General features: G+C 39.0%; 1 protein-coding gene across 1 annotated transcript in view; it reads left to right on the top strand.

Moving 5' to 3' along the window:
* LOC122814922 (leukotriene A-4 hydrolase-like) overlaps positions 1 to 15279 on the top strand; it is a 334501-nt gene that overhangs the window by 272484 nt on the left and 46738 nt on the right. Inside the window, exon 15 of the mRNA XM_044087186.1 lies at positions 2590 to 2644. Within this exon, the coding sequence (XP_043943121.1) occupies positions 2590 to 2644 (55 nt within the window). The remainder of the gene's footprint in view (positions 1 to 2589; positions 2645 to 15279) is intronic.

Below are 15279 nucleotides of genomic sequence, written 5' to 3' on the forward strand. Positions count from 1 at the left end.
ACACACACACACACACACACACACACACACACACACACACACACACACACACATACCCACCACATCTGTGCTTTTACTCTAACCCTAACCTACACAAACACGCTTGCATGTATACTTAATATTTCCCTTACCTAGCCTTTACTCTAACCCTAAAATAACAAGTAGAAGAGATACAAACTAAGAAAAAAACAAAACTAAGGCAAAGGCAAAAGAATCCAGCCAATGACAGTTTAAAATGAGTGCTTTCATAAAGTTTAATAACTAAACTTCATCAGACAAAAGCAGTAACAAATTAAACACGTTTAAATACACCTCCTAAATCACATGATTTGCCAAGTGTCACATGATCAAAAATTATTTCTACAAAAACCTAATGTCAGATTCCAAAAATAAAATATAAAACAAAAATAAATAATGATAGCACACAGTATACAGCTATACTAGAATTGTACTTAACTCCTGTCATCATATTAAACTTCTTAATTTTAAAATGTAAGCTAAAGAGCACACATCATTTAAACCTGGCTGATTATAAGAAAACGTTCTGAACTGCCAGAAAAGTTCACATTGCTCTAACCTGAAAGATTGTGGACCTCCCCTCTGATCATGTTCTGTATGAGCAATCCCTCTACTAAACATGTGGTGAATTATCCTAGGCATTCTTTGTAGTTGTATACTGTGTGATCATTGGTTCTTTTTTTATATTTTATTTTTGGAATCTGACAAGTTTTTGTAGAAATGATTTTTTTGATCATTTGTCACTTGGCAAATCATGTGATTTAGGAGGGGTATTTAAACGTTTAATTTGTTACTGCTTTTTGAAGTTTAGTTATTAAACTTTACAAAAGTGCTCATTTTAAACTGTCATTGGCTGGATTCTTTTGCCTTTGCCTTACTCAAACTCTTATTCAAAAACTCACACATGCCCTAAATGTATTACCTTATCTGACCATAATTCTAACCATAACACATAAATACATACTTACACATACACTAAATCTATCTCCTTACTTAATACCTACTCCAAACCTAATATATATACACACACACACACACACACACACACACACACACACACACACACATACACACAGCCATGCGCGCACGCACACACACACACACACACACACACACACACACACACACACACACATGGAAATTCCCATCCCTACAAAAATCCACTTACCTTTGTTGACCAAACTAGCAGTTACTCAATCAAATGTTTGCACAAACTGCCTTTTACACAAACCACACTATTTTTCACTTTATCGACCAAACAAGTGAAACGTAACCTCATGCTAGATGGGGGCGGATTCCTTTACTGTTATCTGTCCCTATAATTCTATAATTCACACGCAACACAACTTATAGTAATAACATTTCATTGGTTGTTGTACTAGTTACTAATGCACAGTTGTAGCTGATGTGATCTATGATTCTGTATCAGTAACCAGATTAAAAAAATATTATCCCCAGTCCCCTGAGGTAAGAAAAAAATTTAAAATTCACTGCCAGTAAATTTCTTATTGTTGCCTGCTGTGTATCAAGTTGACCTCTTCAGTACAGTGACTGTATATGGCATTCTAACATTTTTTTATTGAGGCTGCTTAAAAAATGAAAATTTCCTCTGATTCTGGCTTAGCAGAATATAGGTTTTGGGTTCTTCCTCTACACAATTTCATGTGATCCCCTTCTTGCCCATGAGGCACAGATCATATCCCTGCTACCTGCATACCATACTTAGAGGATCCATGGAACCAAGCAGAAGATGAAAATGTTGTGCAAACAGCAGTCAAGTGACTGGTCATTGATCATGGTTAAAATGGTGCAAAGGAAAACTATTTTGTAAGTAGCAGGAGAAATCATTATACTTTTATTTCATTATTTATCCTACCTTGAATTACCTCTGCAATGCTCTAGTTCTTGCATACATTTCTGATTCTGGTGGCAAAACATGGACTGAAACTAAAAACCAAAAAAATAAGTGTGGAACATAACATTTTTAAGACTTAAAACAATGAATGTTCTCCAAAATAATGTTCATTTGAGTGCTGTTTCAACAGGTGCTCACTCAGATCTGATTGTTGTTTCTCTTGATTCATCTTTTGTCATTTCTTTCATGTAATTGCTTTTAAATGACCCAGGCTGAATGGTTCTACACATTTCTGACATATCCACAGCAGCATTTGGTAACCATTTGAAATGTCAGGGACCCCCTAGAGTTGAGTCCTGAAACACAGTGACTGAATGGCTGAAAGAGCAGCCTTACATATACTAAGTCCGAGGTACAATTTCTTGGAATATACCCTTTTCTCTGAGATATGGCAATCTAGGAATTAGTATATATAAGTTCAGTGGGTGTGGGTGGCTTGCCCATGACATGGGGGGGTGCATGGGAGGCTTGTTTTTTTTTCTTAATTTTTAATACATTTTTACTCAGGTTCCAGTATTTTTATTTCACTGGTAATTATTCAACTTTGGCAAGTTACAGAATGAAGGTAATGCATTATGAATTTGGGATATGGGGAAACAAATTAATTATGCATATATCAAAATTAATGTTTTGCATTCTGTTCTATATTTTTATAGGTACGATACTACTTTGGCAGATAAATGCACTACTCTCAGCCAGAGATGGAGCAAAGTATGTTTTATTTCTAAAACTCCCTTTGTATTATGGAGATTCTAGAATGGCTGTTCTCACTGTTGACTGTTGGATTTATTTTAGTTTTATGCATTTTGTGAAGTCACATAGTACTGCTACTCAGACATTTTTAAGTAGTAAATTAACAGTGAAAATGCATGATTCGTACTTTAAACAGAAACAATCATTGCATTGTTCTAGAATGATATTAACTTATACCAGCTTTTAATGTACAAGAAATCAGGTTAAACTTAAATCTGAAATGCACTACGGCAGCCATTCATGCAAGGAATGTACTTTCCTACAGTTCAGTTGCCAGTTTTCAATGCAATACAGTTTTTTTTTTTTTATCCGGAACAGAGTGGTCATAAAAACACTGAAGGCTGTAGGGAATAATGCATATAATTTTGTCTGGTTCTAAACCTTTCCAGATTGTTTGCCATATATGGAAATATAAAACTTTTTTCCCATGGTTCTGGACAAGCATATATTTCCTACAGGTAACTGTTATTTGTAACAACAAGCCTATAATTTAACTTTCAGTCTTTTATTATGCAATTATAAGCAAAGCATATCACTTGTTAAGAATATACATATTATACTGTCTCAGAAATGTTGCTTCATAAGCATTAGACTAGATAACAGTAACAGCACATGTAAGGCTCTATGGAATGTAGAGGTTATCCTTCTCTAACAGGATATACACCCTCCAGTCCCTTTTTTAAAAATGGTGGTCACCAACTCGGTTTGACAATTCAGCAGAACTGTCCTTGTCTTCCAAGTAACAGTGAAAGACATGTTAATCATAGTACCCTGACAATATCCAACAACCTGGGCATTTCTAATCAAATCTCATCCACTCCCACAGTTCCACAATTTTGTCACCTTGAAATTGTTTTAACTGTCGCCGTGACCCTCTACATAGAAATGGTGATAGTCCCACTAGTTCCCTTGACAATGTCTCCTCAAAAGAGGGAATATCTACTACGTTCAAGTATACCTCAAAGTAGTCCTTCTACATCCTGACACAGTCCCTGGCTGAGATCAGCTTTTCTCATGCCCTGCTGAAAAGAGCTGCCAAATGGTCTGCCAGACCACCTTGAAGCCATCCAAATGTCATTCTTCATCAACTTGACAAAATTGTTCATAGGTAGTTACTAGGCTTGAAGTCCAGCCTAAATTTCCAGTTGCCCCTGTCTGTTTAAGTAATTTGCTCAAGATACTCTCGTATCAAATCTTCAAGACACCACTACGGCAAATGTGATACTTTGAAACTCTTTATTTTACCATAAAAATATAGCTATATTTTTATGGTGAAATAAAGAGTTTCAAAGTATCGCATTTGCTGTGGTGGTGTCCTGAAGATTTGATACGAGGGTATTTTACTGTTCTCCTGGACGCTTTTAATCTACTACTGCTTCTCTGTTTATTTAATTTGCTCAAGATCATACAAAAAAAAAATGAGAACTGAAAAAAAATCAAACCCTGAAACATAGGAACTACAGCTCATGGTCTTAATTGTCTGCACCATCTGTTAAGTACAGGTCTTCAATTTGGCAAACTGCAATTTTTGGGACGTTTTTGACTGAAAGTAGCTATTACTCAGATGTAGCGACACCTCTGCCAACATAGCATGAAGGCCTCTTTCTTTAACTTGACAGCTTTAATCACTGGTGTCCGTAAGCAGGTCCTTGTGTTATCAACATGAGAAGCACCAACCAGCTTTTGAAAGTCTATGCCTGGAGCAAACTGCTGGAGGAGCTAACGCCAGACTGGACTTTCACATAGAACTGAATCAGACATTGCATTACAGACCAGGCAAAGGCTTTAATTTACTCATACTAAATGAAATATAATGGCAATTCTTAAAGCCTTTATGAATAGCTCTTGTTTTTCTGCAATATCAATGTTTTAATAAAGCATCATTGTACCGTTTCAGTTAACTTGTTTGAAGACATCAAAATGCAGCATTGTATTAAATGATTATTTACGCCACTTGACATGTAACATGATAGAGTAATATTCCAGGAATGCCTTTTAGAATAAGATGGCCTACAGGATATTCTTTTTTGACATTTGTAGGTGCGTGCTGGCTAAGTTTGAATAGTTGTCTGTCATTCCTAAAACAATAATGGTGGCTCATTTTTATGATATGATCCATTATTTTCTAATCGAAATCGATAACCTATTTTGCTGAGTCTTATGGTGCTGCTATTAGCATTACAGGTCATATCATTGTAACTGTGCCAGCTATACATTTTTATTGACTCTCTGGAAAATGCTAACATCTTTTACTGAAATAATTATGTTTTCCTGTTTGCAGTTTTCAGCATATTTTCTTATCCACAGAACATTTCAGTGTTTTATACCTCCGATGAGAAGCCCAAAAAGCAGTAGCCCCAGGAGAGGTATTGGTGGGACACAAGTGATAACTCTCATTGGGTAGACGGGTATGCCCACCTTGAATTCTTATGTCCTCTTGCTGAATTTGTGTGTACCTACCTGACTGCATATGAACTGCAATTTGATGCTTTTACTTTGTCAGTTATTCCCTTTGGTGGAATTGTGCTGAATGCATTAACAAAACTAAAATAAGCCAAATGAACTCTCGGTTCTTCAGTCATTCCCTTTGGTGGAATTGTGCTGATAAAATAAGCCAAATGAACTCTCGGTTCTTCAATAAACAAAAAATAGGCACCAGAGGTTCCAACCAGTTCCAACACAAGTTTCTATATTAGCAAAAACCACAGAAACACATCGGAAACACATCAACATTATTTACACACTCCTTTAACGTTTTCGGCATAAAAACATCATCAGTTTCACTGTTACCTGTATTAAAGCTCAGATCAGTCAAACTGTAACAAACATTTATGAAGTAATTTCCTTATAAAGGTTATACAACTGTAAATATATTTATATTTATATTACATTTTTATTTAATTACACATTTTAACGTTTTTAACGACAACATTGGTTTTATCTATCTATATGGTTAAGAATTTTTTTTTACTGTTAATTTTAGATTAATGTGTATTTTCATGTTTGTCCAGTAGATGGTGATATCACATTATTTTATTTTATATACAAATGAATTTTCTTGAAGTATTAAATTGCATTTATTAACTTATTACTTATTTATTTATATTTATTATTATATTTTATTCACTCATCCACAGTTCAAAGTAAGTAGGGAATATGATGTCTTATAAAAGGTTAATGCAAATGTTAAAATTATTTTGATTCCACTTGGTATGCCAATATTTTAATATTCATGATTCATTAACATATTTAATTTATTATAGTATTGTATTGGTTAATTAGGTGGACAAAAAGGTTTTTAAACAAGCTTCAAAGGTTAGTACGCTCATCTGATGAAGTTTTTATGACGGAAACATTAAAGGAGTATGTGAACAATGTGTATGTGTTTCTGATGTGTTTCTGTGGTTTTCGCTAATAAAGAAACTTGTGTTGGAACTGGTTGGAACCTCCGGTACCTATTTTTCATTTACTGGTTCACTTTGAGGCACTTTTACCACTTCTTTGGTTTTTCAGATCTTCATTGTGTGTTTCTGTTACCTCAACACAGGATACCACTATTCAAAAGGCAAAATCTTCCCTTAAAAACATATTGTTCTATACCTAATAGAAGTAGGTCCCCAGAGTCATTCTGGATAATGTCCAGTACAACTCTACAAATTATTTTACATAAAATTTTGGTCAGTCTGATGGGCCTGAACTATGCCACCCCATCCGCTTTTGTAAATTCACACTACTACAACCTGTTGATATAGGTCAGGTGCACATCCACATGTTAACATTCTATAACATAATTGAAAGGATTTAGTTAGGTTCTCCTCAGTTCAGTGGAGGAAACTGCAAGATATGCTGATAGTCATGAATCTTAAGTTTTTTTCTATTTTTTTACTTTTATAAGTAGCAGCAATCATCATATCTGTAGTTCTATAACAGGTGTCTTCCCCTGTCTCTATACTAGTCTGCCTTATACCTTTAGTTACTGTGCCTCTCTGTACTGCTCTGACTTACACCTTTGGTTACTGTGCCTGTCTCTGTACTGCTCTGACTCAGACCTTTGGTTACTGTGCCTTTCTCTGTACTGCTCTGACTCAGACCTTTGGCTATAGTGCCTGTCTCTGTACTGCTCTGACACATACCTTTGGTTACTGTGCCTTTCTCTGTACTGCTCTGACTCAGACCTTTGGCTATAGTGCCTGTCTCTGTACTGCTCTGACACATACCTTTGGTCACAGTGCCTATGTTTGTACTGCTCTGACTCAGACCTTTGGTCACTGTGCTTGTCTCTGTACTGCTCTGACTCAGACCTTTGGTTGCTGTGCCTGTCTCTGTACTGCTCTGACTCAGACCTTTGGTTACTGTGCCTCTCTGTACTGCTCTGACTCAGACCTTTGTTTACTGTGCCTGTCTCTGTACTGCTCTGACTTACACCTTTGGTTATTGTGCCTGTCTCTGTACTGCTCTGACTCAGACCTTTGGTTACTGTGCCTGTCTCTGTACTGCTCTGACTTACACCTTTGGTTACTGTGCCTGTCTCTGTACTGCTCTGACTCAGACCTTTGGTTACTGTGCCTGTCTCTGTACTGCTCTGACTCAGACCTTTGGCTATAGTGCCTGTCTCTGTACTGCTCTGACACATACCTTTGGTCACTGTGCCTATGTTTGTACTGCTCTGACACATACCTTTGGGCGCTGTGCCTGTCTCTGTACTGCTCGGACTCACACCTTTGGTTACTGTGCCTGTCTCTGTACTGCTCGGACTCATACCTTTGGTTATTGTACCTGTCTCTGTACTGCACTGACTCACATCTTTGGTTACTGTGCATGTCCCTGTACTGCTCTGACTCATACCTTTGGTTATTGTGTCTGTCTCCGTACTGCTCTGACTTACACCTTTAGTTACTGTCCCTGTCTCCGTACTGCTCTGACACATACCTTTGGTCACTGTGCTTGTCTCTGTACTGCTCTGACTCAGACCTTTGGGTACTGTGCCTGTCTCCGTACTATGACTTACACCTTTAGTTACTGTACCTGTCTCTGTACTGCTCTGACTTACACCTTTGGTTACTGTACCTGTCTCTGTACTGCTATGACTTACACCTTTAATTACTGTGCCTGTCTCTGTACTGCTCTGACCCAGACCTTTGGTTATTGTGCCTGTCTCTGTACTACTCTGACTCATACCCTTGGTCACTGTGCTTGTCTCTGTACTGCTCTGACTCAGACCTTTGGTTGCTGTGCCTGTCTCTGTACTGCTCTGACTTACACCTTTGGTTACTGTGCCTGTCTCTGTACTGCTCTGACTCAGACCTTTGGTTACTGTGCCTGTCTCTGTACTGCTCTGACTCAGACCTTTGGCTATAGTGCCTGTCTCTGTATTGCTCTTACACATACCTTGGGTTACTGTGTCTGTATCTGTACTGCTCTGATTCATACCTTTGGTTATTGTGAACTCTTCACAATTTGTTTTCTGGATGTATATTAGCTACCTCCTACTGCTACCTTACAACTTCAGTATTTATTGATAAGAAAATTCCCAGTTTCCCATTAGATTTTCTGACCAAATTAAAGAGTCTATTATTATTGCATTCACACTTTGCAATCAAGCTGAGATCTAAAATATTTGATATGAAATCCACATAGTTTCTGATCTTTATTTAACCTACGGTTATTTTATGATCAAAGTGAGTTCTGAAAAGAAAACAGTATCTCTTTTTTTCTGTTGTATATTATTAATGTTATCACTGTACCAGATGAAGATGGTCAAGTTTAATGGCAGGCAACCCCAAGTTTTAAGGCTTTACCAGAATTAAGACATGACGAGACCAAGGCATGACCAACCAATATGAGGTCCACTGGGAAGAAAGTGCTTGAACCATGTGATATTCTTTAGTTGTTAACAGGAAGACTTGATAACAGCAGTCTTCTAATTCCTAAATGACAGTCCATAATCACAGAGAATTCCGACATTATACTCCTTCACAATAAACTTCAGCCTATCACCCGCATAGTTAATTTAAGGGTTAAGGACAGAAGAAATGAAATCATTCAGAGCTGCATGAAATGCTATGGCCACTGTTTTTGATTACTATGCAGCCACTGATGACTCAGATAATCAGCAATAGAATTTATGACACTGATGCTTTTGAAACGTGTCTCATCAGCATAGCAATGATAATGCATATTCCTCCTCCTAATGGCTTCTTTGGGGGAAGTATATATACATGATGAATGACAATGGTTCCATTATACAGCCCTGATGAACCCCTCCAAACTCCAGAGGATGGGAAGGAGAGGAATTAACCCCAAAGAACCTTTTCATTCTAGCAAGTTAGGAAACATCAGCAACATTAGAGGCGAAGGAGAAAAACAAACAAATAATAAATAAATAACATTTCAAATTACTGATTAACTCAATCCAATAAACAGGACTTTGTCAGGTAATGAGCAAACAATTTAGTTAAGTTGTTCAACAGACCAGGCAAACCCCACAGCCAAAGCTCTGAAGTCAAAGAAAGGAGACAAGGATGCAAGTTTCCCAAATAAGTCTAGTTCAGAAAACCACAAGTGAAAATCTACACTAGGCAAAGGTAGGCGGAATAGTTCAGTGTAAACTCACAGAGACACAGTAAAGCTGGTGGTCAGAGTTAGATGGAATTCTTATAAGGGCTTTAGACAATTGGTAGAATGTATATTCTCACCCTGATTGCAGAAAAGGGTGTTAATGTACAAATAAAGCCCAATAGAAAACAAACCCGCCTATTCACAGCAGCATAATAAGCTGCTGTAAAGCTCGGGCAGAAAAAAAGCAAATGGCAGACATTTTTTATGCTTGCTAAATGTGGCTTTGCTTTTAACAAGCATATAAAAAAGGTAAATTAAAAAATAAAGCGCAACAAGTAAAAGTAACTGTAATAGCAATTACAAGGACCTGCCATTTTACTTAAATCTTGATAAGCACAATTAAAAAAAATTAAAAAAATCAATTCTGTTGTGTGTGTGTGTGTGTGTGTGTGTGTGTGTGTGTGTGTGTGTGTGTGTGTGTGTGTGTGTGTGTGTGTGTGTGTGTGTGTGTGTGTCAGACAGAGAGAGAGAGAGAGTGAGAGACTGCATACCTAGGTTCATAGGTAGGTACTAGGCTATCGGCCCAAGGGCCTACGTAAGCCTAGCCAACAAGGTTCCCTGGCTTACGCCACCCAAGAAAGTTATTTTCCTGTGCCACTGTCGAGCAGAGACACAGACGTTATCCCTGGGGTGTATTTCCTATTTCCCATCCACTCATCAAGATTTTTCTTGAAAAGTGCTAATGAAGAACTTTGCTTGACATAGATGGGTAGCCTTTTCCAGGGTATGGGAAGTATCTGGGACAGGAATCTATCCCTCCAGCATGTCCTGTTTATTGTGGTGACAAGGTTTAGGTCCCTAGAGTGTGTAGCTCGGAGGGATTGGGATTTCTTTAGGTGTAGCATGTCCAACAGCTCTGGGTTTGACATAGCTTTATATGTTAGGCAGAGATCACCTCGGAGTAGGCGATATGCTACAGAGTAAAGCTGGAGTTTTTTGAGGCGGTCAGTGTAGGGCATTTGTTTTAGGCCAGTAATCCTCTTTGTGAGGTACTTCTGTGGCCTTTCCAGCTGCTGCAGATGTCTTGTGAGGTACATTCCAAAAGGGGTGTTGTACTCTATAATGCGTCTAATGAGTGTCGAGTAGAGGGGAACAATGACCTCTTTTTTCCTGGATGAGAACCCTTTTATGATGAGGTGTGTCATGTAGAAAGACTTCCTGACTACTGTGGTGATGGGACTATCAAAGGAGAGACTACTGTCCACCTGGGTCCCAAGGTCTCTTATCACGCTTTCAGTATTAAATAGATTGCTGCCTATGTGGTAGTTCATGGGTACAGAGTTTTTACCAAAGAGGATGACACTGCACTTTTTGGCATTGAGCTTGAGGCCATGGCTCTGACACCAGGCATCTGTCTCAACGAGGACCTTCTGTAGGATGTCCACATCATTTGGGGACTTGACTATGGCTCCTAGTTTGCAGTCATCTGCAAACTTCATTAGCCAGAGGCCTTCTGTGTTAGCCTGTACTTCAGAGAAGTAGATACCAAACAGGAAAGGTCCCAGGACGGAACCCTGTGGTACTCCACTTGTCACTGCTTTGAGGACAGATTTGGAGTCTGCAACCTTTACAGTGTGGGTTCTGACAGTGAGCCAGTTGGCAACCCATCTTGTGATGTAGGGATTTATACCTAGTTTAGTGAGTTTAGCTATAATTCCAGAATGGGGGATGGTGTTGAAAGCCTTGGCGAGGTCAAGATAGGCTGTGTGAACCACCTTACCTTCATCTACGCTTTGGTGACTGCCTCAAAGAAGTCGATCAGGTTCAGGAGGCATGATCTGCCTTTCACAAACCCGAACTGGGTGGGATCCAGAGTTTGTAGGTTACTAATTTCTTTTTTTATGAGTTCCATGATGATACGTTCCATGGCCTTGCAGACCAGGCTCATCAGGCTAATAGGTCGATAGTTTCTGGGATCAGTGGTGGCTCCCCCTTTGTGGAGTGGGATAACTGTTGCTGAGCGCCATTCAGTGGGCACAAAGCCTGATGAGAGGCTATTATTGAACATGGTGCTTAAGTGGGGAGCCAGTTCGTTCTGAAGTTTGTGTAAAACGCAGCCTGGGATGTTGTTTGGTCCCATGGATGCTGTGTTTTTGGCTTTAGAGAGTGCAGCTTTTACTTGCGTAGTTGTGATTACAGGGACTCTGCATTCTTCCTGTATAGATATGGGCCCTTTAGGGGGTGAGAGGGGGGGTAAAGTTAGCACTGAACCTATCTGCCAGGATGTTGGCAATATCAGTTGGTTCTGTAATTTTCGTGCCTTTGTGCTGTAACTCAGAGCAGATCTGGCTGTTGCCATCGAGATTCTTGACATAGCTATAGAATGCTTTGTGGTTGTCCTTGGAATTAGTGGCAATTTTGTTTTCGTAGCTAGCTTTGTAGGATCTTATAAGGGATCTCAGCTTCTTACTGAGACTGACCAGGGAGCTCCTCCACTCATGGGATTTTACTCTCTTTTGCAACAGTTTCTTCCTTCTGTTGTACAGTTTGTTTATGGCTGGGGACCACCAGATTGGCTTCCTTTTTTTGGAGGATAGCATCTTGGTTCTGTTTGAGATAGCACGATCCATGCACTCGTGTAAGTGCTTATAGAGTGCATTTGTGTAGGATTCAGCAGTTGTAACTGTATTGTGCATCTGCATGGGTGTAATGAAGTTCACCACTTCTGTCTTAAGAAGCATGAAGATGGCTTTGGAGAAATTTTTTACTGTGGTTTCCTTAATGGGGGTGGGATGTGGATATCAAGGCTGATTAGCTTATGGTCAGATCAGACCAACGAGGAGTTGACTTCAGGTGTGGAACACCAGTCACTCATGTTGGTAATGACTAGGTCTAGGATATTGTTGCCCCTGGTGGGGGAGTGGATAAGTTGATCCAGGGCATTGGAGTTTATGAATTTCAGAAGGTGTTGAGCTAAGGAGTTGGTACACGAGTAGTTTTCCCAGTTAATGGTGGGGTAGTTGAAGTCACCAATTATTAGGGTGTTTGGTTGAACCCTAATATTTTCCAGTACATCAAGAAAAGAGGAGTGGAAATCCTGGGGCATGGTGTGGGATCTGTAGCAAGCTACAATTTGGATTGCAGTTTTGCCCAAAGTTAGTTGCACTTGGATAACCTTGGATGCATTATGCTGAGCAACTAGCCTGGAGGTGTGGATATGCTTAATAAATATGGACACACCTCCACCTTTGGTGTTTCGGTCCAGGTTACATGGCCGAAAAGTGTGGTATGAGTTATAGCCTGGTAGTGCAGGGATGCTCTCTGGAGCCTTGAACCAGGTCTCAATCACTGCACAGCTATCGATGTTCTCCATTTTAAGGAGTGCCTCAAGTGAGTGCATTTTGAGATTTAGACTTCCAGCATTGAGTAGCATTACCCTCAGTTTTTGCTTGCTTGTTCCTGTTACGGTGGTGAATTTGTTATTTGAACCTTGCCTATAAAAGGCACTATAGAGGCAGCAAGAACCTTAGCCAGTATCCGGAATCCCAGGGGCGACAGGTGCAGGCCATCTGTGGCAAAGCATCGTGGTCTGTCAACCATGTCATCCCAAGCAGAAAGATACTGGATCCCCTTAGAATGACACCAGAAGCTTAGCCAATTGTTGAAGTCAGTCATTTTGTCCTTGTACTGCGGTATCATTCTGGGCCAATCAGATTTTTTTCCTTAAGGAGCTTTTCCATCAACACGCACTATCTGAACAATAAAAAGTATGAAACTTTAATGTCAACCTTCTTTGACTAACTGTAATCCTCAGTGATTTAGCAGGAAATAAAGGAGGCAAATCAGAGATATTTTGCAAAATCAGGGATAGTCTAGGGAAGGTACTGCAGTGCTTTACAATTTGTGATTTTTTTCCATTCATCTGATCACAATGACAGGGGAGGTGCATTTAGTCAAGAAAGTGGCTGCAATTGGGTAGATTGTGTGTGTGTGTGTGTGTGTGTGTGTGTGTGTGTGTGTGTGTGTGTGTGTGTGTGTGTGTGTGCGTGTGTGTGTGTGTGTGTGTGTGTTCATGAGTGCGTGTGTACGTGTGTGTCTGTGTGTGTGCGCATGTGTGTTAATACTAAATATTTACATAACTTATATTTTGGATGTACAATATATCCTCCAACAACAATTACATATGCTTTGTCAACATGAAACATTAGGAGGAGAAATTAAGTTACATCAAAATATAAAAAATGTATATACTAATAAAAAAGCTAACATGAATCAATTTGACAGCTAGCCCATTGTCTAAGTACAAAAATGCCCTCCAGGGTGAGTATTATTTGGATAACTAAAATCATTCAGGGGTATAGAGGTCCTCTCTGTACAATGTTGGGCCTCACAACACCCTTGGGCAAACATTATTTCCCCCAGTAACACTCACCCTGGCAGGCATTATTGCTTGCATAAAACAATGGTAAATTCTGTGCTGCAAAGCAAGCAACCCAACTGTCCAAAAGTCTAAACACTTAGCAAGTAGTGAAGGCAGCACTGATATAATTAAAATAATGATTTGATTAATTCATTCTTATGAAAACTGAACCTTGCTGCATGTGCACTGAGCAAAACAAAGTCTAGGTTATGCAGTCAGTCACTGCCATCTTGCCTTCTACACCTTCCATTTTAGGGGCTGCTTTCCCAATCCCCTACATCATATCATCAAGTCTGAATTTGTTCTACCTCTGGGTGGGAGGAGGAAGAATTAAGATCACTTTAAGGGTTTTTTTAATCACCTTTCATCTTTTTAGCAAACTGCTTTTTGTTTTGATTGCATTCAAATAACCTGTTTGCACTCTCAATAGCAGTTTACCAGTAATGTACATACCAACTTTAAAGCTTGCTTTGATGCTGCCCAAGAGTAAATAAACTATTAATGGCAGATGACCTAGTAGACAGTTTAGGGCCTTGTTATTCCAAGTACTGATACATATTATGAAAGCTATTCTACTGCGGAATCAGAGCATTAGATCAGGTCAGGGCTATGGACAAGGAATAATTACATTTTAGTAAACCATCAAAGGGTTAATGGACAAATTAAAAACACTTGGTGTGGACTCTATGGTGTAAGTATGAAAGAAATATTTAAACAAAATAATGCAGAGGGACATAGTACATGTGTTTCTCTCAGCTGCAGTAATGACAATGGGTGGGTTAACGTAGCTGTCATTACTGAGATTAGTCTACTTCGTTGTGTTTGCAAGTAATGCTCAGAAGCCTGCAATGAAACCTGCTCATTTCTGCTGAAGGTACAACATTATCAGGGTACATATACAACAGAATGAGGAAAAATGAAAAGCGTCTTGTGAGACTTTTCAGCACAGGAGGTATAATGTAAGCTTTATAACTTTAGATAAATGAAAAAAAATGCAAACCACAACCCCCCAGGAATGGAATACACTGTATGAGGTGAAATAATAGCTTCAATAGGTGTAGACATCATAGTAGTCCTATCAGATGGAGTATGCGTAATTAAGGCCTCGGATACTTTGATACTCCTTCAATACTACTTAGATATTACTTAGATACTATCTCTCATAACCTTCTTCTATCCAAACTCTCTAATCATAATCTATCCTTCTCTTCTATTAAGTGGTTCACTAGTTACCTCTCCAACAGACAACAAGCTGTCAAATGGAAAAAAAGCTACCTCTTCCTTCCTTAATACTCCTACAGGTGTACCCCAGGGTTCCATATCAGGTCCCTTACTGTTCAACATTTTCATAAATGACTTCCGTCAATCCATCCCTAAGCTAAACTTATCCAATATGCAGATGACTCTACAATCATCTGTTCTGCCACCTCCATCTCCACTCTTTTAAAATTAACCCTAGATGCCTTCTTTTCCACTGAGTGCTGGATGTTAGATAACCATCTAGCACTCAACGCATCCAAAACTAAACTTGTGATATTTACTCCCTCTAAAAACACCACTATAGTCAAGAACTCTTTCTCCATTACTAGCCAAAACAATGTCACTCTCAAGATAG

This window comes from Protopterus annectens, chromosome 11.part0 (genome assembly GCF_019279795.1).
Source record: "Protopterus annectens isolate FY-2018-M chromosome 11.part0, PAN1.0, whole genome shotgun sequence".
NCBI classification, from domain to species: domain Eukaryota; kingdom Metazoa; phylum Chordata; order Ceratodontiformes; family Protopteridae; genus Protopterus; species Protopterus annectens.